Source organism: Schistocerca americana, chromosome X, assembly GCF_021461395.2.
Source record: "Schistocerca americana isolate TAMUIC-IGC-003095 chromosome X, iqSchAmer2.1, whole genome shotgun sequence".
NCBI classification, from domain to species: Eukaryota; Metazoa; Arthropoda; class Insecta; order Orthoptera; family Acrididae; genus Schistocerca; species Schistocerca americana.
In genome coordinates, this window is record NC_060130.1 from 329,490,923 (window position 1) to 329,518,085 (window position 27,163).

At 44.7% G+C, this 27,163-nt stretch overlaps 1 protein-coding gene across 1 annotated transcript in view; it reads right to left on the minus strand.

Moving 5' to 3' along the window:
• Nucleotides 1-27,163, minus strand: part of LOC124556834 (apoptotic protease-activating factor 1) — a 285,519-nt gene that overhangs the window by 121,409 nt on the left and 136,947 nt on the right. Inside the window, exon 11 of the mRNA XM_047130851.1 lies at nucleotides 9,629-9,749. Coding sequence (XP_046986807.1) covers nucleotides 9,629-9,749 — 121 coding nt within the window. The remainder of the gene's footprint in view (nucleotides 1-9,628; nucleotides 9,750-27,163) is intronic.

Consider the following 27,163-nt stretch of genomic DNA (forward strand, 5'->3'; position numbering starts at 1 on the left):
AGTCTTACCAGGTATAGGCAGCTACCCTGCACAGTCTTAGTCGCAAGTGTCATTTTGTCACATGAGAGTGGTATGCCCACGTTATGGTGCGCGACATCATTGTTCGTTCGGTCCCTGATAGGGAGGTCCGGCAACGGGCCCTGCAGTTGGAAGACCCTTCCCTTGAGGAAGTCCTGTCCATTGCTCAATCGTATGAAGTCTCTCACACCGCGGGTCAACAGTTGGAAGCGTGGTGTGACGTTGCGGCGGTTCAGGACAGTGCAGCCGCGTCCAATGTGCCCGGGGTGGACGACGTGCGCGCGGTACAATCCGGCCATTACGGCCGCTCCCGCATGGCACGTAGACAGAGTTCTGACCACCGGCCCCTGTTACCATCCTGTGCATCGTGCTATATACATCATGATCGGTCAGAGTGCCCCCAGCATTGAGCTGTTTGTCGCAAATGTAATAAAAAAGGACACATTGCTAAAGTTTGCCGCTCAGCTTCAAAAGAATCGAAGGAAGCAGGTACAGAGGACATGGACGTTGACATTCAGGAAGTTTCATTGGGCCAGGCTCCCGACGCATCGGCACGCAAATTCTTTATCGAGGTGTCGGTTCGGTCGCGCCGATTACAACTGCAAGTAGATACGGGCGCGGCAGTTTCCTTGTTGAATGCACAAACTTACTCCGACTTTGGGTCGCCCCCATTGGCGCCAGTTTACCGGCGTCTCCGCGGTTATGGTAAACAGTTCATTCCCCTACTGGGTCAATTCACTACTGACGTTACTTATAAATCAGTCACTCGGCCTCTTACTTTTATTGTTGTCAGTGATGCGAGCTCCGCTAACCTTTTTGGATTGGATGCCTTTCAAGCTTTCGGTTTTTCTATCGCAGACACCATACAGTTGGTCTCCGAAGACGTTCCCTATCAATCATTGGAATCTTTGACCTCTGACTTTAAGGATATCTTTGAGGAGGGCCTGGGGCGTGTTTCAGACTTTGAAGCTCATTTAACGTTGAAGGCGTCGGCTCGCCCGCATTTTCTACATGTGAGGCAGATCCCCTTGGCTCTCCACTCTCAGGTAAAAGCAGAGCTAGACTGGCTGACAGACCTCGGGGTCGTTCTTCCCATTTCTTCTAGTGAGTGGGCTTCGCCTCTCGTTATTGTCAGGAAACCCTCGGGGAAAATTACGTCTTTGTGGCGATTTCAAGGCCTCTATTAATTCCCAATTGATAGTGGACACCTATCCCTTGCCTTGTTCTGATGAATTGTTCTCTGACGTGGCGGGAGGCCAACAATTTTCGAAAATTGATCTTTCAAAGGCTTATCATCAGATACCACTTAATGAGGACTCCAAATGGCTGGCGGTTGTCAACACCTCGTTTGGCCTTTACCAATACCAGTGGTTGGCCTTTGGAATGTCCAGTGCCCCGGCGGTATTTCAGTGTTATCTTGAGCACATCACGTTGACAATCCCTCATTGTATTAATTACCTGGATGATATAATTGTCACAGGCCGCAGCACGAAGGAACACTTGCACAACCTTCGAACGCTCTTTCTCAAATACAGGTCCGTGAGCCTGCGTTGCAACCTGCATAAGTCGAACTTCTTCCAATCGTCCATTGAGTATGTGTGCTACACCATCTCTTGGCACAGCGTCCAGCCACTAGGAAGTTTGGTCCTAGATATTTTTGACCTTCCGCGGCCCGCTTCACTGAAGGAGTTACAAGCATTTTTAAGCAAGATTGCCTATTACCACCGGTTCATTCCCCGGGCTTCCACCATAGCCCGCCCCCTGTACTGCCTTCTGCGCAAGGGTGTTCCTTTTGATTGGTCGCCTGAATGCGAGCGCGCGTTCACCTCGTTGAAGCGCCTCCTCACGTCAGCACCTTTTTTGGTTACTTTTGACCCCAATAAGCAGTGGGTCCTGGCTACAGATGCTTCGCAGGATGGGGTGGGGGCGGTCCTGGCCCATCGCAACGCGGATGGCTCCGAGCAACCACTGGCGTTTGCGTCTAAAACTCTTAGTCCCGCGCAGGCCCATTAATCCCAGGTGGAAAAAGAGGCTTTGGCCATTGTCTACGCTGTTACCAAGTTTCACCCTTTCCTGTATGGCACGAAGTTTCAGTTAATCACTGACCATAAGCCATTAATATCGTTATTTGGCCCTGCCTCTCAGATTCCAGATAGGGTGGCCCACAGACTGCAGCGCTGGGCCTTGTTTCTCTCTAAGTACCATTATGACATTCATTTTCGCCCTACCAGACAGCATGCCAACGCCGACGCTCTTTCCCGTCTTCCGGTGGGCCTGCATCCTAAGTTAGATTGGGAGGAGATTATGTGTTTTCATTTGGATGTGGAGTCCCGCCAAGCGGTTGATGGCTTCCTGATCACTAGTTCTAGAGTCGCCAGGGAAACGGCAGCTGACCCGGTTCTCCGGCAAGTAGTTCGCCTTGTTCAGGATGGGTGGTCGTCTCGACCTCCAGGCAGGGCCTTGGACCCTCTTTGTACTTATTTTGTTCTACGAGACCGGCTCTCAGTCTTGGAAGGAGTTTTTCTTCTGTTCCCAGTGTGCCAGCCAACAGGTGTCTCCCAGGTCAGCGTTCTCTTCATGGCCGCCTGCAACCCAGGCATGGGAACGTGTTCACATAGATTTTGCGGGCGCATTTCTCAATGGCTTTTGGCTCATTGTCATTGATGCTTATTCCCGATTCCCATATGTGGTTCGCTGCTCCTCAACCACTTTAGAAGTTGCAATCCAGGCACTAGCAAAAATCTTTTCTGTTGAAGGTCTGCCAGTCACCCTGGTATCAGACAATGGACCTCAGTTTATTTCGCAGACCTTCCAGGATTTTTGTAGGCGCTTCGGTATTCAGCACGTTTGCTATCCCCCCTTTCATTCACAATCGAATGGCGAAGCCAAGCACATGGTGCGCACATTTAAGACGCAGATGAAAAAGTATGTGCACGAATTTCCTGCGGAGGAGGCGTTGACATTTTACCTGACGGCATACCGGACCACACCGATGGGAGATCACAGCCCTGCAGAGCCCCTCCACGGGTGCCAACCTAGGACTCTGCTGCACCTCCTCCGGCCTGGTTCTCACCAGTCTTCACAAAATGGCATACCCGACTTTCCACCGGGTATGTTGGTCTGGGCACGTGGGTTTGGTCGCAATCCACGTTGGATACCAGCGGTGGTCCTGTGCCGCAATGCCCGCCGGCTCTATACCTTGCAGGCGGGGGACCAGGAGGTACGTCGTAACCAAAATCAGCTATGTCCACATTTGGGCACCCACCCTCCGACCCCTCAGGCGCCAGCTTCCCCATTGCCGGCACCCGTGTTGTTTTCTCAGGGGACGCTACTGCCCCTCCCACCTGTGACTCCGCCACACTGCGATGGTTCTCAGCCTTGGCGGCCTCCAGTAGCTCCAGCACTGGCATCGCCATCGTTAGAGATGCCCCAATGAGAGCCGGCCCCCCTTGCAGGCCCGGTTTCTCAGGAGGCTGGTTCACCTGTGGTCGTGCTTCCCCATCGTCCCTGCCACTGGGTCTTGCCTCTCCCGAGGTGGAACGGGATCCGGAGTTCGACAGCTTGTCGCTCGTTATGTCCCGGGCTCTGGCGGTGGGACGACGGGGGCCTCTTCGTGTGGGTCATTTCCAACCATATTCAAAGGTTCCGGCTCGAAGGTTGGCAGATCCCCCCCCCCCCCCCCCTCCCCCGACTCCAGCATTCCAATGGACGTGGAGGTCATCGCTACTACATGACGCTCCACCTTCCGAGGCAGTGGATCGCAGTGGCTTCACTCCCCGAAGGAGGAGGAGTGCAGTAGCCACAAGAAAGATCGCGGGAGGACACACGAGAATGCGGCCGCGCCCTCTGCCGGCAGAACAACAACAACTCAGGCAGCACGGGCCGTGCCCAGTCAGTTTTACATCGGGCATGCCTAGCAGACAGTTCCCGGCCTACACTATGTAAAAGTGCGACGGACAACGTGAATCGTGTTAATACAAGTATTGTGTGATTTTAGGTTTTCCCACCATAAGAAAATTTGCAATACTCAGCAGGGTGTCATCATCCAGAAGGTGTGATATTTCAGCAAGATGACATCTTGCCATTTTCAGGCATTCCTGATAACTTATTTTTGTTTGGTGCTACCTTTATATGGCAGCAGCTCCAGAACTTCCGACTTGGCCAAGAAGACCTCATGGTGAGCTTCAACATGGTATCTCTCTTTCTGAGAGTGCCTCTAAGAGTCTCCCTAAGCCTTATACAAGAAGAGTTAGGGCTGGAACTAATGAAACTGTTTGAATTCATGCTTATGTCAATCTACTTTCTACAAACAAATCGATGGAGTAGTGATGAGTTTCCCACTATCACGAGTGATGGCCAATACATAGGAGGCATTTTAAGAACAAGCCATAGAATCAGCAGTCTACAAGCCCTTGTGCTTTTTTTGTTATGTAGATGATATGTTCATAATCTGTCCACATGGATGACATCACCTACAATGCTTCATGCAACACCTGAATTTGCTGCACAAACATCAAACTCACAATGGACATAAAAGAAAATAATGACCTTCCATTTCTGGATGTACTATCAAGCAAAGACCAAATGACACACTAGAACACAACATCTTCTATAAAATCATGCAACAGATTTGTACTTGCATCCCTCTAGCTGTCATGCTCCTTCAAAATGAGAAGGTGTCCTAAACACATTAGAGCATGTATAATCTTGGACCATGGCAGTCTAGTGGCCAAATTGCAGCATCTCCAGGGCACGTTCTGAACAAATGGTTACAGCAACTGCCAGATAAAACATGCCTTAAGGTCAAAGAAGTCGAGACCACAACCTGCTGAGGACAAAGAGAACAATCTTGTGATGGTATTTATCCCATATATTGTGAAAACTTCATCAAACATTGAAAGAATATTCCAGAAACATAATGTCAAGTGTGTGTTCAGTCCACTTGCCAAGATGAAGCCTTGCTGGGATCAGTGAAGGATGATTTAGAATTCCAGAAATTGCAAGTCTACTGCATCCCTTGCAAGTGTGGGAAATTTTATGTAGACCAGACCATCTGGATGGTACAGGACAGATGCACTGAGTATAAATGCCACACAGACAACAAACAGCTGACAAAGTCTGCAGTGGCAGAGCACTGCATCTCCCAGAGCACACCTCACATTAAGAAGGCACCAAGTTGTTGCAACAGTACAACACTTTTGGAATTGTATTCTAAAAGTGGCTGTAGAGATGTGACTACATGATGAACTAATAAATAAATACAGCAGCTTTCAATTAAGCAGGGCCTTGAGCATAGTCAAAGCACACCAGCAATCTGCATGGAAATCTGCTCCCATCATGGCAGTTAAAGAAGACAACATGCATTGTCACCATATCGGCAGAGACCTGCATCCAGAACTGGACACAGCGCATCTGAGAACATTGGACAGATCTCCAATGTTGCACTTCCCACACCACCACACCAGGTCCGAGCCCACAGCCAGTTGGCAGGAGGCTGCAGGCATAGGGATTGGAGGTATAAAGGAGGGGCCCAGCAGAAAACAGTCAGTCATAAGGAAAGCCTGAAGGTGGTAAGAAGTCAGAAGTTGGCTTGCCGAAATATCACATCTGCTGGATGAATACCCCACAAATATTAAAAAATTTCACAAGTATTCTTGATATGATGAATCACCAGTATCCTCAAGAACTGCGTGTCAGTTACATACAAATAACAATTGCTAATTTTGGTTGCATATGGTAAAATTGCTGTAGACTAATATGAAACTTGTGCATTACATTTTTTTCCTAATGGGTCATATATATTTCTACTTCATCTAAAGTATTGCTCTACATTACTGCTCTCCAGCCCAGTCTCTTATTGCCATTAGAGGAAGTATTTGTGTCTGGGTGGTTATATTATTACCATCAGGACAGTTGTTTTTTGAGACGTCTTCATCAGATAATCTAAACATGTATTGTTCTGCAGGGAGATGTGAACTGATTGTAATGTCAGGGCTGTGTAATTTCAGTACAGTTCTGAGCTGCATATTAATTTACAAGTAGCACACAGAATAATACAAGGCTTGCAAAACCTACTCATTTTCTAAGAGTCATGATGGGCACTTTCCACCATCAGTGAGAAGGATGCCCAGAGCTCTACAGCTGTGATAGGCTTTTAAATCTCAGCCAGTATTTCCAGAGACTGGGCCAACAACATATGATGTAGTGTGTTCTTATTTAGCCACTGAGACTTTCTTGCAAACACAAGCAGGATTTTGTCTTGATAAATACCAGTTATGAATGTTCCTTATGACAAAATCCTGAAGACAGCATTACATCTATTTTCTGCACAGCATGTGTTTATTTTGGAGATCTAGCAGTGAGTTTATTAGCAAACACTGCAAATCACTCTCATGTGGTTGGCCGAGAGTACTTTTATTATACCTTGTATACACATTTCATTAGACATCATGACAGAGCAGAATGGCGCACACCGCAGAACTCACGGACTTCGAATGTGTTCAGGTGATTTGAGTGTCACTTGTGTCATACGCATGTACGCAAGATTTCCACACTCCTAAACATCCCTAGGTCCACTGTTTCTGATATGGTAGTGAAGTGGAAATGCAGACCTCGTCTGTTGATGGACAGAGACCGCCGACAGTTGAAGAGGGTCGTAATGTGTAATGGGCAGACATCTATCCAGACCATCACACAGGAATTCCAAACTGCGTCAGGATCCTCTGCAAGTTCTATGATAGTTAGGTAGGAGATGAGAAAACTTGAATTTCATGGTTGAGTGGCTGCTCATAAGCCACACATCACATTGGTAAATGCCAAATGATGCCTCACTTGGTGTAAGAAGCGTAAACATTGGACGATTGAACAGTGGAAAAACGTTGTGGGGAGTGACAAATCATGGTGCACAGTGCGGCGATCCGATGGCAGGGTGTAAGAATGGCGAATGCCTGGTGAACATCATCTGCCAGTGTGTGTAGTGCCAACAGTGAAATTTGGAGGCGGTGGTGTCATGGTGTGGTCATGTTTTTCATGGAGGGGGCTAGCACCTATTGTTGTTTTGCATGGCACTATCATAGCACAGGCCTACACTGATCTCTTAAACACCTTCTTGCTTCCCACCATTGAAGAGCAATTCAGGGATCACGATTACATCTTTCAACATGATGAAGCGCCTGTTCATACTGCACGGCCTGTGGTGGAGTGGTTACATGACAATAACATCCTAGTAATGCACTGGCCGACGCAGAGTCCTGACCTGAATCCTATAGAACATCTTTGTGATGTTTTGGAATGCTGACTTCATGCCACGCCTCACCGACTGAGATCGATACCTCTTCTCAGTGCTGCAATCCCTGAAGAATGGGCTGCAATTCCCCAAGAAACCTTCCAGCACCTGACTGAATGTACACTGTCACCAAGGCTAAGGGTGGGCCAACAGCATATTAAATTCTAGCATTACTGATGGAGGGCAACACGAACTTGTAAGTCATTTTCAGCCAGGTGTCCAGATACTTTTGATCACATAGTGTACTTCCACAAACCCTAAAGGCACAGGAACTCAAAATAACTATCTAGATGGAGTATTCTCGTCCAAAGCAAATGTAACATTAGGCTTCAATTGAAGTCAGGGCTGTCCTTTATAAAGATGTCATCTCTCGTGAGAACTGTTGTGATATCCACAACCATTTTCAGAAATCAGCAGTTTGCACAGCACCTAGAAGCTCTCAATAAACGTAAGCAATTACAAAGTAATGTACATCATTGGACAAATCCCTCCTGCAATGTTTGGTTTGAAGAGAGCAGCATATGATGAATCATATGTGTCTACACATTATTCTAATATTGCAGCATCACCATTCTGAGTAAATATAAAGTGGAACAATCATTTTAAGTATTTAGAGGAAAAGGTAAGCCTTTCTTGTGACAACTGGAACCTCCAGCTACACAGGATCAAATGCACAGTCATGTTAATGACATATGAAGTTATCTGTACTGCTATATGAGCAGTTTACAGGTAGAGGTTATGTCATAGCTTAAAACATCTTTATAAATGTTCGGAGAAATATAAAAGATAAATACCACATGATAGACCATCAACAGCCTGCAGTTCATTCACAGGATTCCCAGCACAGCTTCTCAACACAGGAAGTAGCTTACATGACACTCATGTGAGTTACTCCAAAAAAATGCTTGTCTGATAGTTGTTCTAGGTTAGACTGACTGAAGGACTTACAAAAGTTTAAAGAAAGAGATGTACAATTCGTGATAAATTTGTTCAGTTAATGAGAAGGTGTTACAGTGATCTTTAAAAAATTCCAACAGCATAGTCTAAAAAAGGGAGGTATTCAGACTCCTGCTTATAAAAAGTGTACTGCTGCCTTCACTGTAAGTATTATCATCAACCATGAAAAACAAAACTTTATTTACTCTTCAGCTTTCATAGTCCTTTAGCATATAATACTACAGTATGTTGATAATTGTTACTTTGGGGCTGTTGAATCACAACTGAATAAAACGCATTTTTTCTGGCATACACGTTTCGGCTATATTCTTTGCAAGGTATCTTCAGCGGAAGATTTCATAAATGTTGATCTACAGGTTGTGTTCTTGTCCCTTTGTTACAATTGTTCTTCTTCTGATAACTGCCATTTGAAATTTTGTTTTCACATTTCACAGCACTAGGAAATGAACACACATTTTGGTTCTCTGTCTTAACCCCCTGCTTAGCCAGCTGACATCATCATGATGTAATGGAGGTAATTTAGTATATGGTGCTCCTTCCATACTATGGAGCAACATAAGTAATGTTGGTTGAATCCTCGGCTGATCTGAGATGCACCAGATGTAGTACCCTGTTATGAATAGTTATGGCCTCTAGAGAAAGACATTTACAGCATTCCTTACAAGCCTCATTGAAATCTGTTGATACAGAATCAGGACACCACATTGAGTACCTACACAATATCAAATATAGAAATCTGAAAAACATTGTGGTAGCTAAGAAAATTCTTATGAAGCTAAGTTTGAACACACAACAATACTGGGCCATATCTGTATAGATAATCAATCATTTAAAATGCAAAATGTAATCAGTATTAGAATGAAAAATAACAGTTACATTAGTGACAATAGGTATATACTCAATAGTGCCTGGAGGAGGCACTTGATGCACAGAGATCACGCCAGAGACTGCGTATTTGTTAACTTTCTGAAGTGATTTGTTAACTTTCTGAAATGTATGGTGATCATGCAAATGTATCTTTATTATTTAGTTGTGAGAGCTGCACCAATTTTTTATAAATTCCAGGTCATGTGCATGATGTCACAATGCTTTCAACCTTGTAAGACTGCAGGGAACAAAATGGAGAATTCAGATGCCCTTTTGGAATTACTGGCCCCTGACAAAGACAATAAAGGCAGATAATGGAAGGCTGAGGAATTAAGAAAATCAAGAACACTTTAATACAATATGAGGTTATGAAATGAACAAATGAGGCTCTTCAGTGACAGGTGATAGCTTATCTGAGGAGTTCTTCATACTACAAAGTAGTCGGATAGTTTATTTACAGCAAACAGAACAAAGAAGTATTCTCTGCAACATGGTACTTACATTTATAGATCCATCATAACAACCAACAATAATCTTATTTTCACTATGTGTAAAACAGGCAGTTACAGCTTCGCCTTCTACTGGAAGACTTTGTGTGTCTGAAGAGAAATCTTGGTTAAGGCTGTAAAAGTAAAAGCAAAGTTCTAGTCAACATTTTCATTTTTAACTAATATTTAACATAAAATATGTCTTTAGATATTATCAATCAACAAGTTCCATGCTGCTCTATTTCCATATACAATCACAACCTCCCTCACTGCTCTCACTTCAGGTTTCTAACTTAAGGACTGAGATACACATAATAGATTTTTACTCTCAAATAACACCCACAGAATTGTTTATACTAGGGTGAATTTTCACTGACAGTTACTTGTGAGTACTTTCTGTATGTGTCTGAGAGTCTTGCAAGGGCTTATGTTGGAAGCATTTATACACAAGAGGGTGAGAAAGTCTGCTGGAGCCGAGAGATCACTTTCCGTGGGGATTTTTCAGTCATAGTTCTGCGAGTGAAGGAAGAGATTGCAATGGAATAAAATCGGGCTGCAGTTGCACTTTTAATACTTTTGATGGCTGTCAGAAAAAGTAAACAGCACTTGCATCAGATAAGAGAGTGGATAAGGTGATGGGATGACTTTGGAGCATGCAAGAATCTCATTGCAGAGCTAGTGATAAATTAAGATGTCTGTAAGTACATCTGGATAACTTTATATCAGCTCTGCTAAGACTTCTATATCATATATTGTTATATTTGCAGTTTAAATTAAGTTCTTGTCAATATTAGTTTTGCTGTCACTGAAAAACTCAAGTGCTTAATTTTTAAGATCTTTGTCACTGGTGGTAGATATTAAGAGGGCTGTATTGCATTTGAGGTTAGTAATAATTAAATAATATGCCACCTTCGGTCAAAATTTTGATTTCAATGAAGGTCCAACATGTTTCAGATTCATAGCCACTGATTGTTAGTGTTGTTTTTCGAGCACAGACGAGAATGTGTTTGCACATGTAGGTGTCATCTCGACACTCTCTCTCTCTGAGGTGTCTGAATGTCTGTGGAGAAATGACAGCCCATTCTTTCTCAAGCAGTGAAACCAGAGAAAGTAGTGAAATTTGATTCTCGTGTCTGTAGCAAAGTTGATATTCTAACTCATCCAAAAGGTGTCTGCCTCCATAGCTGAGTGGTCTGAATGGCAGAATGCCACAGAAGGGGTCTAAGTTCGATTCTTGGCTGGGTCAAAGTTTTCTCGGTTCATTGACTGGGTGTTGTGTTATCTTCACCATAATTTCATTCTCATCAACATGAAAGTCGCCAACGTGCTGTCAACTAAACATACTTGCACCAGGTGACCAATCTACTTGATGGGAGGCCCTAGTCACATGCACATTTCATCCCAAAGGTGTTCTATTGGGTTCAGGTCGGGACTCTAGACAAGCCAGTCCATTTCAGGAACATTACTGTACACAAACCATTCTCTTACAGATGCCGTTTCATGACTGATACAAACACTCATCATCTCTGAACTGTTCCTCTACTGTACACAGTACACATTGTGTGAGTGTCTTCATATCCTCGCGAATTTGGGATTTTCTGAGGTGCAATAAGTGGACCACATCTAACCATGAAAAAGGCCCCCCATACCATAACACCAACTCCTCCATACTTCACTGTTGGCCTGACACATGATGGCAGGTAACATTCTACAGGTATTTGCCAAACCCAAACCATTCCATCAGAATACCACAGAGTATAGCGTTACTCATCACTCCAAATGACTTGTTCCCCATATCTTCTAACCAGAGGCATTGTTCTTTACACTACCTCAAGTGTGGCTTAGTGTTGACTACAGAAATGAGCGACTTATGAGGAGCTCCTTGACCATTGTAACCCTTTCTTTTTAACTCCCTGCACACAGTCACTGTGCTAGTTGGACTACTGGTTGCATTTTGGGGCTCACGAGTGATTCCCTCCATGATTTCATGCAATTTTTTACAACAGCCCTCTGCAATGCTTAATGGTTCCTGTCCACCAGTAGATAAGGTCTGCTTGGTCTTGGTTAGCTGTAATTGTTTCTTTGCATTTCCACTTCATAATCACATCACCAACAGTTGACTTGGGCACCCTTAGAATGGCTGAAATTTTTCTGGTGGATTTGTTACTCAGGTGGCATCCGATGACTAGACTGTGCTTGAAATCACTGAACTCTCCTGACCAAACAATTCTGCTATTACTGCTTCGCTACTCACAATACAATACTTCCTATCTCCTTTTATACTGGTGTGTCTATATCTTTTGACATGTGGTGGTCAATTCTGTATGACATAGAGGTGTCGAAATACATCTGATCAGCGTACACCCTACTGTCTTTACCACTTCTTCCAAAGTTGCACATATACGAAGCTCTCGCTAAGTTAACTGATTAATATTGAAATATGAGCTAATTTAGTTAATATTACATTTTAGACTAGTGTATTTACTTCTTCTCTAGGCTATCTATTGAAGGTTTCGCTTTCCTGACCATATTTAAATAGAAAACGAAGTATTTTGTAAAGGATGGTAGTCGCTAGTTTTGTTTACATTTTTTAGGCGTAAATTTTGCATGAGTGTAGATTTTCGTTTTTGACTAGAGTTATCACTTCAAAGTCAAATTAACCATGTGTGACAAATGTGGTAGTTGTCATAGAAATTTGAAAGAGGGGGGTATTCTGTGTAGACTGTAACTTATGGTTTCATTTGGACGAATGTAGTGGGGAGGAAATGAGGGTAGAAAATGAGGCTCTTCCACAGCAGTGTAGGTTTTGTAGAAAGGACAGAAAAATAGCTGAACAGGAGGCAAAAAATTGTGCCCTTAAGGCTGAATTAGATAACGTGAACTTGGAATTATGTTGGTTAAGGGAGGACAAGGAGACTGGGAATGGGTAAAGGTAGCAAGCAAAGGGCAAAAAAGGGAAACACTTGAAAAACTCCAGAAATTCAAGTAGTAAATCAGTTTTGGTTGCTATCTGAAGTGGAGGAAGGGCCTCATCCAGATGTAGTTGAAAGTAGGTTGAAGCAGAACATTAGCTTAAAGAAAAAAGACAGATCAGGGTCAAACCAGAATAGGAAAAGAATAATTTTGCTTATAGGCAGCAGTCATAGGAGGGGTGTGGGCCAGCAGCTTCAGGAGAAATTAGGTGCAGGGTACCAGGTCACAAGTTTTGTGAAACCAAGTGCTAGCCTTAGATAGGTGACAGAAAACTTTGGTCAGCTATGCAGGGAATTTGATAAGGAAGATCAGGTAATTATAGTTGGGGGAGCAGGAAACAGCCTGGCTATGAATCCAAAATACAGTATTATGAGAGACCTGGATAAAATAGGAGCAGAAACTGGGCACACAAATGTGGGGTTTGTGGAGGTATTTCAGTGCCATAATCAGCACTGGGTAAACACTGGTGTAAGGCATGTTAACACTGAGCTGAACAGGATGCTCCAGACACCAGCAAAATCTCACGTAAGTGTTGTTCCAGTTAATGCTATTGGTAAGTGGGGATACACTACACATGGCCTGCACCTGAATAGGAAGGGGGAAAACAAGTTAGCTTCTCTATTAACAGAAACTGTAAGGGAGGCCACAGTCACATAAGTGGTGATCCCAGTGGTTAATGGGTCCAGGCAGACAGGTTTTTTAGGTTAAAGCCAAAGTCCAGACAGACAACAATCAAGATAAATAGAATAAAAGAAACTTCATGTACAGTAAATAGGGGCAAAGCTAAGGACAGTATCAACTTACTTCATCAAAATATGAGGGGAATAAAAAATAACGTAGATGAGCTATTAGTGTGTTTAGATTATCTCAAAAATAAAAATGAGACTGACGTACTCTGTCTGTCTGAACACCATGTAACTGTGGGAATGGATAGTGTCAGTATAAATGGGTGTAATTTAGCACTTTACTCTTGTAGATCTAGGATGGATAAAGGAGTTACCATTTTCATAAAACAAGGGTACAAATACAAAACTGCAGATGTAAGCAAATTTTGTGTTGATCAGCACTTTGAGATTTGTGCATGTGAACTTCAGCTAGATAATGTAGTACTGATATTAGCAACAGTGTACAGGTCCCCATTAGGAGACTGAGAGCAATTCGTAAAAAAAGTTTGACTCCCTATTATGCTGTGTGTCAGACAAAAAGTAGAAGTTATTAATCTGTGGTAATTTCAACGTAAACTTTCTAAGTAATTCTGATAGGAAAAGTAAACTAGACGTATTACTAACAACATATAACTTAGAATCAGTAGTCAGACTATGATGCACAACTGATTAACTTACAAAACCTAACAGGGTGTGCAGTTCAAAAGCCATTAAGTATAAGTGTGAGATTGCTCAACCCGGTATCTATAGAGCACTTCAGAGAAAGTTTAAGAAATGTTAATTGGGGAGATGTATATAATGAGCCAAATGCTAATGATAAATGCATCATATTTCTTGATAAATTTATATCTCTTTTTGAACATTGTTTCCCAAAGAAAATTACTAAACGTAACACCACACACCTTTCAATGAAACCTTGGGTTACTACAGGTATTAAAGTGTCTCCAGAAAGAAAAAGAAAACTGTATGAGACAGCAAGAACTAGTAAAGATCCAGAAGTAGTTTTACACTATAAAAATTATTGTAACACACTGAGAAAAGTTAAAAGGAAACCAAGAAACATGTATGTTAGAGAAGAAATCAACAACTCTGGCAATAAAATCAAACCAATATGGAATTGCTGTAGCCACCAGAAAGATCGCGGGAGGTGCACATTGGCACAGCGCGTCACGGACGGTAGTTGCTGCAAGTAGAGTCCCGTCCACCAGAGGGCACGCGCGAATGCGGACGCGACCTCTGCCGGCATAACAACAACAACAACAACAACAACAACAACAACAACTCCGGCAGCACGGGCCGGGCCAGTCAGTTAACATCGGGCATGCCTAGGACACAGTCCCGGTCTACGCTAAGTAAAGTGTGACATAAACGTGAACAGTGTTACTACACAATTGGTGACGAGTAGGGTCGTTCTTTCGTGTGTTGCGTCGTTGTTCCGGTTTCGCAGCTTCTCCACGGCATGGAGGATTTGGTGCGAGTTTTGGTTGCGCAGCAGACGGAACTCATGGCCACCATGAAACAAGTGCTTCCGGCGTTGCTCTCCACGCCGTCTGCTCCGGCGCCGTTCCCTCCTCCCTTTCCCCCGTATGACGAGAAGGCGGAGGATTGGGACGCATATGAACATCGCCTTCGGCAGCATTTCCAGGCGTTTCATGTTGCCGATGCGGAGGTATGTCATGCTGTCTTCTTGTCTTGGATATCTCCCTCGCTGTATCAAGTTTTGCGGCAGCTAGCGCCGTTGCAGGAACCCTCGTCCTTGTCTTTTGATGCATTGTGTTCATTGCTGTCTTCATATTATCGCCGCCGCACACATGTTGTGGCGGCTAGGGTCGAGTTCTATCAATGCAAGAAACAGCCCCATCAGTCTTACCGGGCGTGGGCCGCTACCCTGCACGGTCTTACTCGCAAGTGTCATTTTGTCACGGAGCAGTCGCGAGAGTCGTACGCCCACGTTATGGTACGCGACGTCATTGTTCGTTCGGCCCCTGATAGGGAGGTACGGCAATGGGCCCTGCAGTTAGAAAACCCTTCCCTCGAGGAAGTCCTGTCCATTGCTCAATCGTATGAAGTCTCTCACGCAGCAGGTCAACAGCTGGAAGCGTGGTGCGACGTCGCGGAGGTTCAGGGCGGCGTGGCCGCGTCCACTGTGTCAGGGGTGGACGACATGCGAGCGGTACAATCCGGCCGCTCCCGCACGGCGCGTGAACAGAATTCCGGCCGCCGGCCCCTGTTGCCGTCCTGTGCGTCGTGCTATATACATCATGATCGGTCAGAGTGCCCCCAGCGTTGGGCCGTTTGTTCTCAAATGTAATAGAAAAGGTCACATTGCTAAAGTTTGCCGCTCAGCCTCAAAAGAATCGAAGGAAGCAGGTACGGAGGACATGGACGTTGACATTCAGGAAGTTTCATCGGGCCAGGCTCCCGACGCATCGGCACGCAAACTCTTTATCGAGGTGTCGGTTCGGTCGTGCCAGTTACAACTGCAAGTCAATACTGGCGCGGCAGTTTCCTTGTTGAATGCACAAACTTATTCCAACCTTGGATCGCCCCCGTTGGCGCCAGTTTACCGGTGTCTACGCGGTTATGGTAAACAGTACATTCCCCTACTGGGTCAATTCACTTCCGATGTGACTTACAAATCAGTCACTCGGCCTATTACTTTTATTGTTGTCCGTGATGCGAGCTCAGCAAACCTTTTTGGCCTGGATGCCTTTCAAGCTTTCGGTTTTTCTATCGCTGACACCATACAGTTGGTCTCCGAAAACGTTCCCTACCAATCGTTGGAATCTTTGATCTCCGACTTTCCAGATATTTTTGAGGAGGGCCTGGGGCGTGTTTCAGATTTTGAAGCTCACTTAACGTTGAAGGCGTCGGCTCGCCCGCGTTTTCTACGCGCGAAGCAGATCCCCTTGGCTCTCCGCCCTCAGGTAAAGGAAGAGCTAGACCGGATGACAGCCCTAGGGGTCGTTCTTCCCATTTCTTCCAGTGAGTGGGCTTCGCCCCTCGTTATTGTAAGGAAGCCCTCGGGAAAATTACGTCTCTGTGGTGATTTCAAGGCCACCATTAATTCACAATTGGTGGTGGACACCTATCCTTTGCCTCGTGCTGATGAATTGTTCTCCGGTGTGGCGGGAGGCCAATATTTTTCGAAAATCGATCTGTCGGAGGCTTATCATCAGATACCACTTGATGAGGACTCCAAACGGCTGGCGGTCGTCAACTCTCCGTTTGGCCTTTACCAATACCAGCGGTTGGCCTTTGGAATATCCAGTGCCCCGGCGATATTCCAGCGTTATCTTGAGCATGTCACGTTGACAATCCCTCATTGTATTAATTACCTGGATGACATAATTGTCACAGGCCGCAGCACGAAGGAACACTTGCACAACCTTCGCACCCTCTTTCTCGAATTCAGGTCTGTGGGCTTGCGTTGCAACCTGCATAAGTCAACCTTCTTCCAACCGTCCATTGAGTATGTGGGCTACACCATATCTCGGCACGGCATCCAGCCACTAGGAAGTTTGGTCCAAGGTATCGTCAACCTTCCTCGGCCCACATCACTGAAAGAGTTACAAGCTTTTTTAGGCAAGATAGCCTATTACCACCGGTTCATTCCCAGGGCTCCACTATAGCCCACCCCCTGTACTGCCTTCTGCACAAGGGTGTTCCTTTTGATTGGTCGCCTGCATGCGAGCGAGCGTTCACCTCGTTGAAGGGCCTCCTCACGTCAGCCCCTTGTTTGGCTACTTTTGATCCCCATAAGCCGTTGGTCCTGGCTACAGACGCTTCACAGTATGGGGTGGGGGCGGTCCTGGCCCATCGCAACGCAGATGGTCCCGAGCAACCACTGGCGTTTGCGTCTAAAACTCTTAGTCCCGCGCAGGCCCATTAATCCCAGGTGGAAAAGGAGGCTTTGGCCATTGTTTACGCTGTTACCAAGTTTCACCCTATCTTGTATGGCACAAAGTTTCAGTTAATTACTGACCATAAGCCGTTAATATTGTTATTTGGCCCCGCCTCTCACATTCCGGATAGGGCGGCCCACAGTCTACAGCGCTGGGCCTTGTTCCTCTCTAAGTACCATTATGACATTCATTTTCGCCCTACAGGCCAGCATGCCAACGCCGACGCTCTTTCCCGTCTTCCGGTGGGCCCGGATCCTACGTTCGATCGAGAGGAGATTATGTGTTTTCATTTGGATGTGGCGTCCCGCCAAGCGGTTGATGGCTTCCCGATCACTAGTTCTCGAGTAGCCAGGGAAACGGCGGCTAATCCGGTTCTCCGGCAAGTAGTTCGCCTCATTCAGCAGGGGTGGTCTTCCCGCCCTACGGGCCGGGCCTCGGATCCTCTTCGTAATTATTTTCTTCTACGCGACTGCCTCTCGGTCTTGGAAGGAGTTCTCCTTCTGGCTACTGATGATACAGCTCCTCGCATGGTTGTTCCTGCAGGTTTACGAAGGGAGGTCCTCACGCTATTACATGCAGGGCACTGGGGTGTTTCCCGTACTAAAACCTTGGCTCGCAGACATGTGTACTGGCCGGGTATTGACAGAGAAATTGAGCACTTGGTGGCCGCCTGTTCCCAGTGTGCGAGCCAACAAGCATCTCCCAGGGCAGCGTTCTCTTCATGGCTGCCGGCAACCCAAGCATGGGAATGTGTTCACATCGATTTTGTGGGCCCGTTTCACAATGGCTTTTGGCTCATTGTCATTGATGCTTATTCCCGATTCCCATATGTGGTTCGCTGCTCCTCAACCACTTCAGAAGTTGCAATCCAGGCACTAGCAAAAATCTTTTCTGTGGAAGGTCTGCCAATCACCCTGGTCTCGGACAATGGACCGCAGTTTATTTCGCAGACCTTCCAGGATTTTTGTAGGCGCTTCGGTATTCGGCACGTTTGCTCTCCCCCCTTCCATCCACAATCGAATGGGGAAGCCGAGCGCATGGTGCGCACATTTAAGATGCAGATGAAAATGTATGTACACGAATTTCCTGCGGAAGAAGCATTGACGTTTTTCTTTACGGCATACCGGACCACACCAATGGGAGAACGCAGCCCCGCAGAGCTCCTCCATGGGCGTCAACCTCGGACTCTGCGGCACCTCCTCCGGCCTGGTCCTCGCCAGTCTTCACAAAACGGAGTGCCTGGCTTTCCACTGGGTACGTCAGTCTGGGCTCGTGGGTTTGGTCGCAATCCACATTGGATACCGGCGGTGGTCCTGCGCCGACATGGCCGCCGGCTCTGTACCTTGCAGGCGGGGGACCGGGTGGTACGTCGTCACCAAAATCAGCTCCGTCCATGTTCGGGTGCCCACCCTCCGACCTCTCGGACACCGGCTTCCCCATTGCCGGCACCTGTGTTGGTTTCACAGGGGACGTTACCTCCTCTCCCCGCTGTGCCTCTGCCGCACTGCGATGGTTCTCAGCCTTGGCAGCCTCCAGTAGCTCCAGCACCGGCATCACCATCGTTCGAGATGCCACAGCAAGAGCCGGCCCCCCTAGCAGGCCCGGTTTCTCAGGAGGGTGGTTCACCTGGGGTCGTCTCTTCCCCTTCGTCCCCGCCACTGGGGCTTGACCCTTCCGCGGTGGAACAGGATCCGGCGTTCGACAGCTTGTCGCCCGTTCTGTCCCGGGCTCCGGTTGTGGGACGACGGGGGCCTCTTCGTGTGGGTCACTTCCAGCCGTATTCGAAGGTTCCGGCTCGAGGGTTGGCAGATCCCCTCGACTCCGGCCATCCAATGGATGTGGAGGTCATCGCTCCGGTCCGACGCTCCACCTTCCGACGCAGTGGATCACAGTGGCTGCACCCCCTGAAGGAGGAGGAGTGCTGTAGCCACCAGAAAGATTGCGGGAGGCGCACATTGGCACAGCGCGTCACGGACAGTAGTTGCTGCAAGTAGAGTCCTGTCCACTAGAGGGCACGCGAGAATACGGACGCGACCTCTGCCGGCATAACAACAACAACAACAACAACAACAACAACAACAACTCCGGCAGCACGGGCCGGGCCCAGTCAGTTAACATCAGGCATGCCTAGGACACAGTCCCGGTCTACGCTAAGTGAAGTGCGACGTAAACGTGAACAGTGTTACTACAGGAATGTTATTAGAAGAGAGACAGGAAAAGTAACCACTGGGGTAAGTAGTATTACTATTAAAGAGAATGAGACCATCCTAACCAACAGTACACAAGTAGTTAATGTATTTAACAACCATGCCTTAAGTGTAGGAGAAAAAGTTGGTGAGAATAGTTCAAAAGAAAAAGCCAGGCAGTACATGGAAGAGTCAGTTTTGAAAAATTTTAGTCACAATAAGTGTCACCTAACAACCTCTAATGAAATAAGTAAAATTATTAAATCTTTGAAAAATCAATATTCTGTTGGAATAGATGACATCTCTAGTAAGATATTAAAACAATGTGGAGCAATTACAGGTGATGTTCTGAGTCATGTATGTAATGCATCACTAACTCAAGTTATTTTCCCAGACAGGTTAAAATATGCCATTGTCAGGCCTCTCTACAAAAAGGGGGACATCACAGATGTCAATAATTATTGGCCAGTATCCTTCCTTACAGCATTTTCAAAACTTTTTGAGAAAATAATGTACTCAAGAGTGGTTAGCCATCTCAACAGCAATGGGATACTTACTAAATCACAGTCTGAATTTCAAAAATGCTGTTCTACTGAGACAGCAATATACAATTTTATTGTCCACTTAACAGAGTCTTTAAAAAAGTAAAATGTCACTGACAGGAATTTTCTGTGACTTGTCCAAAGCATTTGATTGTGTGGACCATGACATTATGTTACAGAAATTACAATTCTATGGTATAAATGGAATAGCATATGAGTGGTTAAGTCATACCTACAGAACAGGAAACAAAAAGTTTCTTTGTATGGGTCAAGCGATTTAAATAAGTTTGCCACTTCATCTAATTGGGGTGAAATTACATTAGGTGTTTACAGGGTACAATCATGGGACCCTTCTGTTCTTGATATATGTGAACGACATCCCTTCTTATCTGAAACAAGAAGCTGAACTGACACTGTTTGCTAATGATACAAGCAATCATTATTAATCCAGTAAAAGAAACTCCAATTGAAACTGATACAAATAAGGTCTTTGGAAAAGTCATCAATTGGTTTTCTGCAAATGGGCTTGCTCTAAACTTTGAAAAAACACAGTACATCCAATTTTCTGCTGCAAAAAGTACAGTCCCTTCAATAAATATAACACATCAATATAAGTCAGTAGACAGGGTAGAGCATACTAAGTTTTTGGGTGTACATATAGATGAGAATCTTAAATGGAAAATTCATATTTTGGATCTTCTAAAGTGACTAGGTTCAGCAACTTTTGCAATCAGAATAATTGCCAATTTTGAGGAAATAGAAATTAGTAAGCTAGCATACTCTGCATACTTTCACTCTCTGATGTCACACGGAATAATACTTTGGGGTAACTCAACACTTAGACAAAAAGTATTCACTGCTCAAAAGAAAGTGGTTAGAATAATATGTGGGGTTCATAGTCGCATGTCTTGTAGGCATCTTTTTAAAAGATTGGGAATTCTTACAACAGCCTCACAGTACATTTACTCACTAATGAAATTTGTTCTCGACAATGTGGACCAGTTTTCATGATTATAATACCAGAAAAAAAGAAAGACTTACACTATCCTTTACACAACCTTTCTTTGGCACAGAAAGGGGTAAAATATGCTGCTATAAAATTTTTTGACAATACCAGATGAAATAAAATGTTTGACAGACAGCAGTAATAGCTTCAAAAATAAATTGAAATCATATCTTCTTGACAACTCCTTCTATACCATAGATGAATTCTTGAATAGGAATAAATAAATCAATTACTATAGTATATGCATGTTGTGCCATTAAAAAATCTTGTATCATATGTGCATTTCTTGTGCACTTGACACATTCCGCATCTTAACGGCTTCCATACCGTGTGACTGATCTATGGAACATGCAACCAACCAACCAACTAACTAACTAACTCAGCACTCAACTATACTATGCAATATCCATGTCTGATGCTATGCCCTTGCTGTTCCCAACTCTCTATTCTTTGGATCATATCCTGTGGAAGATACAAGGTCAAAACTTGTCACATACATCTACACCAGCTCAGTCATCAGCACTAGCTACCCATTAAAGGCAAGTCCATGCATGAAAGCAGCCACATCACATGAGGGCCTGCTGAAAAGTAAGGCATCAGAATTTTTTATGCGAAAACTCTTATTAAAGTTTTTAAAATAAATCAAACTTTATTAGCATCCTACATCTTTATTCTTCAGTCATTTTGGCAATGAAAATATTTTTCCCAATGAGAAATGAGTTTGTTGATACTGTCACTATAAAATTTTGACTCCGCTGACAGAGCCACAACCTCACCCCTCCTAGCACCAATTCATCATAATCAAAGTGAAGTCCTCAAAGGTTTACTTTAAGTTTTGGAAACATATGAAAATCAGATGGAGCCAAGTCGGGACTGTATGGAGGATGATCGACGACGACAGTGAACCTAAGGCGTTGGATTGTTGCATAGGTCGCAATGCTTGCGTGTGGTCTGGCATTATCATGCTGCAGGAGAGGATGCTTTATGTGTGGATGAACTCTTTGAATCCATGCTTTCAGTTTTCTGTCGTGGGAAACTCAATTACAGTATGTTCTTCTTCTTCCTCACAAACCGAGATATTGGGGGGGGGGGGGGGGGGGGGCAAAAAGTTTCTTGCTTAAGAAATAAAGAATGACACAAATTTCATAATACCAATTTATTTTTCAGTATAATACCGGTCTTTTTTTTTAGGTTTGGGAAAAGAAAAAGTCTGATGGACCAAAATCTGGAGGATATGGTGGATGACATAACAATTCAGACCCGCAGTCATGCAGAGTTTCCAGTTTTGCGAGGACTTTGTGCGCCAGTGTGACGTCCTGATGCAAAAGAACTCTGCGCACCAATTTTCCTCATCTTTTTTTCTTTATATCTTCTCTCAAATGGCACAGGAGAGTGCAATAGTGTGATGCACTGATAGTTATGCCCTTTTGCACGTAATCCACTATAATTACCCCTTCTCCATCTCAGAAGACCAATGCCATTACCTTACCGGCTGAATTTTGTACCCAAAATATTTTTGGGATAGGGAATGAAGAATGTTTCATTGTTTTGACTGTTGTTTTGCCTCAGGATGAAAGTGGCGAACCAACGTTTCATCCATTGTCACATACCTTGCGAGAAAGCTGTCTTCATCCACTTCAAATTGGAGGACTATTTCTTCAAAACACTGCACATGCTTCCATCTCTGATCTGCGATCTGCATTCAAGTCTTTCAGGACCCACCCAGATGAAACTTTCTGTGTTCTCAAGATAACCACAACATGTCATGATCACACCCATGGGAGATTGCAAATATGGTTTCAATGTGCTGCAACACTGTTCGACGATCCTGCAAAATTGTATTGTGAATTGTAGTCACTGTTTCATCAGTGGCAACGGTGACAGGCCTTCCGCTCCTTGGTGCATTTTCCACACTTATTCTTCCACATTTGAAGTCAGGCATCCAGTTTCTCACTGTTGCATAAGACGGAGCACTGTCCTTTTGCGTATTCTGCATGTCCTCCAAAATTTCCTTGGGTGTCATTCCCTTCACTGATTTTCACCATTTTGCTTACACTATGGTACACAATGCATCCTAGCTGCAAAACTAATGAAGATGGAGCTGCAAAATTTGCCTTGCATACCCAAAAGGTTCACCATAAAAGTAGGTGGTGGTGTTTGTGCGAGACATCATGGTACCTATCTCAGGCTAGAAACTTGTTGACTGCCCCTCATAGTTACATTACACATCTCCACATTACACGCTGCTATGCGAAGCCCTCTAGTGGTACAGAGTTGCAATTTGTGTCAGTGAAGTGGGAAAGTCGGCTGAGTAATGTGCATATCATGCAATACTTCAACCAATATTGCGAGCAGAATAAAAAAATTTGGAGGCATTACTTTTCAGTACACCCTCATATATATTCCTTGGAACAACTTCATATCATTCTACATGAGAATGATAATGAACAAACTATACTTCAGAATGAATGGCTAATACAAACTGTGGGCAAAGACAACTAAAGCACCCAGTTGTGAAGCATACTGGGTAGCTTCAATGGCTGTTGCATCATCTGGATACTCCCCAACACCATCCTCTCCCTACCTGACACACGGTTTTTTGAACTTTGGATCTATAAACTCCTCTTACAACACATCCTTCATTATCACATCTGCCATGCCCTCAATCACTGCTAGTCCTTGTTGTGTAACAGACCACAACTCGAGATACTGAAAGGTTTCAGATAGATTGTACAGGGTGTTTCAAACTGAATATACGGGTTTTAAGGCTTTGTAACATTTATTACATTCACCTTACAATTATAAATAATACATCAAATGAAAGGGCAACTCAAACAGTTTTGCTTGTGTACCTGTATGAGCCAAGAGTGACTGAACAACATGTTGAACAAGTGAGAGCCTTTCACGTGTAGCCCCAAGAAATCAGTTTGGAAGGCTAGTCTACACCTACATCTACATTTAAACTACACAAGCCACCCTATGGGGTGTGGCGGAGGGCACTTTACATGCCACTGTCATTACCTCCTTTTCCTGTTCCAGTCACGTATGGTTCGCAGGAAGAACGACTGCCGGAAAGCCTCTGTGCGCGCTCTAATCTCTCTAATTCTACATTCGTGATCCCCTTGGGAGGTATAAGTAGGGGGAAGCAATATATTCGATACCTCACCCAGAAACGCACCCTCTCGGAACCTGGACAGCAAACTACACCGCGATGCAGAGCACCTCTCTTGCAGAGCCTGCCACTTCAGTTTGCTAAACATCTCCGTAATGCTATCACGCTTACCAAATAACCCTGTGACGAAACGCCTTCTTTGGATCTTCTCTATCTCCTCTGTCAACCCAACCTGGTACGGATCCCACACTGATGAGCAATGCTCAAGTATAGGTCGACCGAGTGTTTTGTAAGCCACCTCCTTTGTTGATGGACTACATTTTCTAAGGACTCTCCCAATGAATCTCAACCTGGCACCTGCCTTACCAACAATTAATTTTATATGATCATTCCACTTCAAATTGTTCTGTACACATACTCCCAGATATTTTACAGAAGTAACTGCTACCAGTGTTTGTTCCGCTATCATATAATCATACAATAAAGGTTCTTTCTTTCTATGTATTCGCAATACATTACATTTGTCTACGTTAAGGGTCAGTTGCCACTCCCTGCACCAAGTGCCTATCCGCTGCAGATCTTCCTGCATTTCGCTGCAATTTTCTAATGCTGCAACTTCTCTGTATACTACAGCATCATCCGTGAAAAGTTGCATGGAACGTCTGACACTATCTAGTAGGTCATTTATATATACTGTGAAAAGCAATGGTACCATAACACTCCCCTGTGGCATGCCAGAGGTTACTTTAACATCTGTAGACGTCTCTCCATTGATAACAACATGCTGTGTTCTGTTTGCTACAAACTCTTCAATCCAGCCACACAGCTGTTCTGATATTCCATAGGCTCTTACTTTGTTTATCAGGCAACAGTGCGGAACTGTATCGAACGCCGTCCGGAAGTCAAGGAAAATGGCATCTACCTGGGAGCCTGTATATAATATTTTCTGGGTCTCATGAATAAATAAAGCGAGTTGGGTCTCACACAATCGCTGTCTCTGGAATCCATGTTGATTCCTACAGAGTAGATTCTGGGTTTCCAGAAATGACATGATGCATGAGCAAAAAAAATGTTCTAAAATTCTACAACAGATCGATGTCAGAGATATACGCCTATAGTTTTGCGCATCTGCTCGACGACCATTCTTGAAAAGTGGAACTACCAGTGCTCTTTTCCAATCATTTGGAACCTACCGTACCTCTAGAGACTTGCGGTACACGGCTGTTAGAAGGGGGGCAAGTTCTTTCGCATACTCTGTGTAGAATCGAATTGGTATCCTGTCAGGTCCAGTGGACTTTCCTCTGTTGAGTGATTTCAGTTGTTTTTCTATTCCTTGGACACTTATTTTGATGCCAGCCATTTTTTCGTTCGTGCGAGGATTTAGAGAAGGAACTGCAGTGCGGTCTTCCTCTGTGAAACAGCTTTGGAAAAAGGTGTTTAATATTTCAGCTTTATGCGTGTCATCCTTTGTTTCAATGCCATTATCATCCCAGAGTGTCTGGATATGCTGTTTCGATCCACTTACTGATTTAACGTAAGACCAGAACTTCCTAGGATTTCCTTTCAAGTTGGTACATAGAATTTTACTTTCGAATTCACTGAACGCTTTATGCATAGCCCTGCTTACGCTAACTTTGACATCGTTTAGCTTTTGTTTGTCTGAGAGGTTTTGGCTGCATTTAATTTTGCAGTGAAGCTCTCTTGCTTTCGCAGTAGTTTCCTAACTTTGTTGTTGAACCACGGTCAGTTTTTCCCATCCCTCACAGTTTTACTCGGCACATACCCGTCTAAAACGCATTTTACGATTACCTTGAACTTTTTCCATAAACACTCAACACTGTCAGTGTCGGAGCAGAAATTTTCGTTTTGATCTGTTAGGTAATCTGAAAGTTGCCTCCTATTACTCTTGCTAAACAGATAAACCTTCCTCCCTTTTTTTATATTCCTATTTACTTCCATATTCAGGGATGCTGCAACGGCCTTATGATCAATGATTGCCCCTTCCGCGCTTACCGAGTTGAAAAGTTCGGGTCTGTTTGTTATCATTAGGTCCAAGATGTTATCTCCCCGGGTTAGTTCTCTGTTTAATTGCTCCAGGTAATTTTCGGATAGTGCACTCAGTATATTGTCACTCGATGCTCTGTCCCTACCACCCGTCCCAAACATCTGAGTGTCCCAGTCTGTATCTGGTAAATTGAAATCTCCACCTAAGACATTAACATGCTGAGGAAATTTATGTGAAATGTATTCCAGATTTTCTCTCAGTTGTTCTGCCACTAATGCTGCTGAGTTGGGAGGTTGGTAAAAGGAGCCAATTATTAACCTAGCTTGGTTGTTGAGTATAACCTCCACCCATAATAAGTCACAGGAACTATCAACTTCTATTTCACTACAGGATAAACTACTACTAACAACGACAAACATGCTACCACCGGTTGCATGCAATCTATCATTTCTAAACACCATCTGTGCCTTTGCAAAAATTTTGGCAGAATTTATCTCTGGCTTCAGCCAGCTTTCCGTACCTATAACAATTTCAGCTTCAGTGCTTTCTATCAGCACTTGAAGTTCTGGTACTTTACCAACGCAGCTTTGACAGTTTACAATTACAATACCGATTGCTGTTTGGTCCCCGCATTTCCTGACTTTGCCCCACACCCTTTGAGGCTGTTGCCCTTTCTGTACTTGTCCAAGGCCATCTAACCTATAAAAAAACCCCGCCTAGTCCACACCACACAACCCCTGCTACCCATGTAGCCACCTGCTGTGTGTAGTGGACTCCTGAACTATGCAGCGGAAGCCGAAACCCCACCACCCTATGGCGCAAGTCAAGGAATCTGCAGCCCACACGGTCGCAGAACCGTCTCAGCCTCTGATTCAGACCCTCCACTCAGCTCTGTACCAAAGGTCCGCAGTCAGTCCTGTTGACGATGCTGCAGATTGTGAGCTCTGCTTTCATCCCACTAGCGAGACTGGCAGTCTTCACCACAACAGAAAGCCGCCGGAAGCCAGAGAGGATTTCCTCTGATCCATAGCGACACACATCATTGGTGCCGACATGAGTGACCACCTGCAGATGGGTGCACCCTGTACCCTTCATGGCATCCGGAAGGACCCTTTCCACATCTAGAATGACTCTCCCCGGTATGCACACAGAGT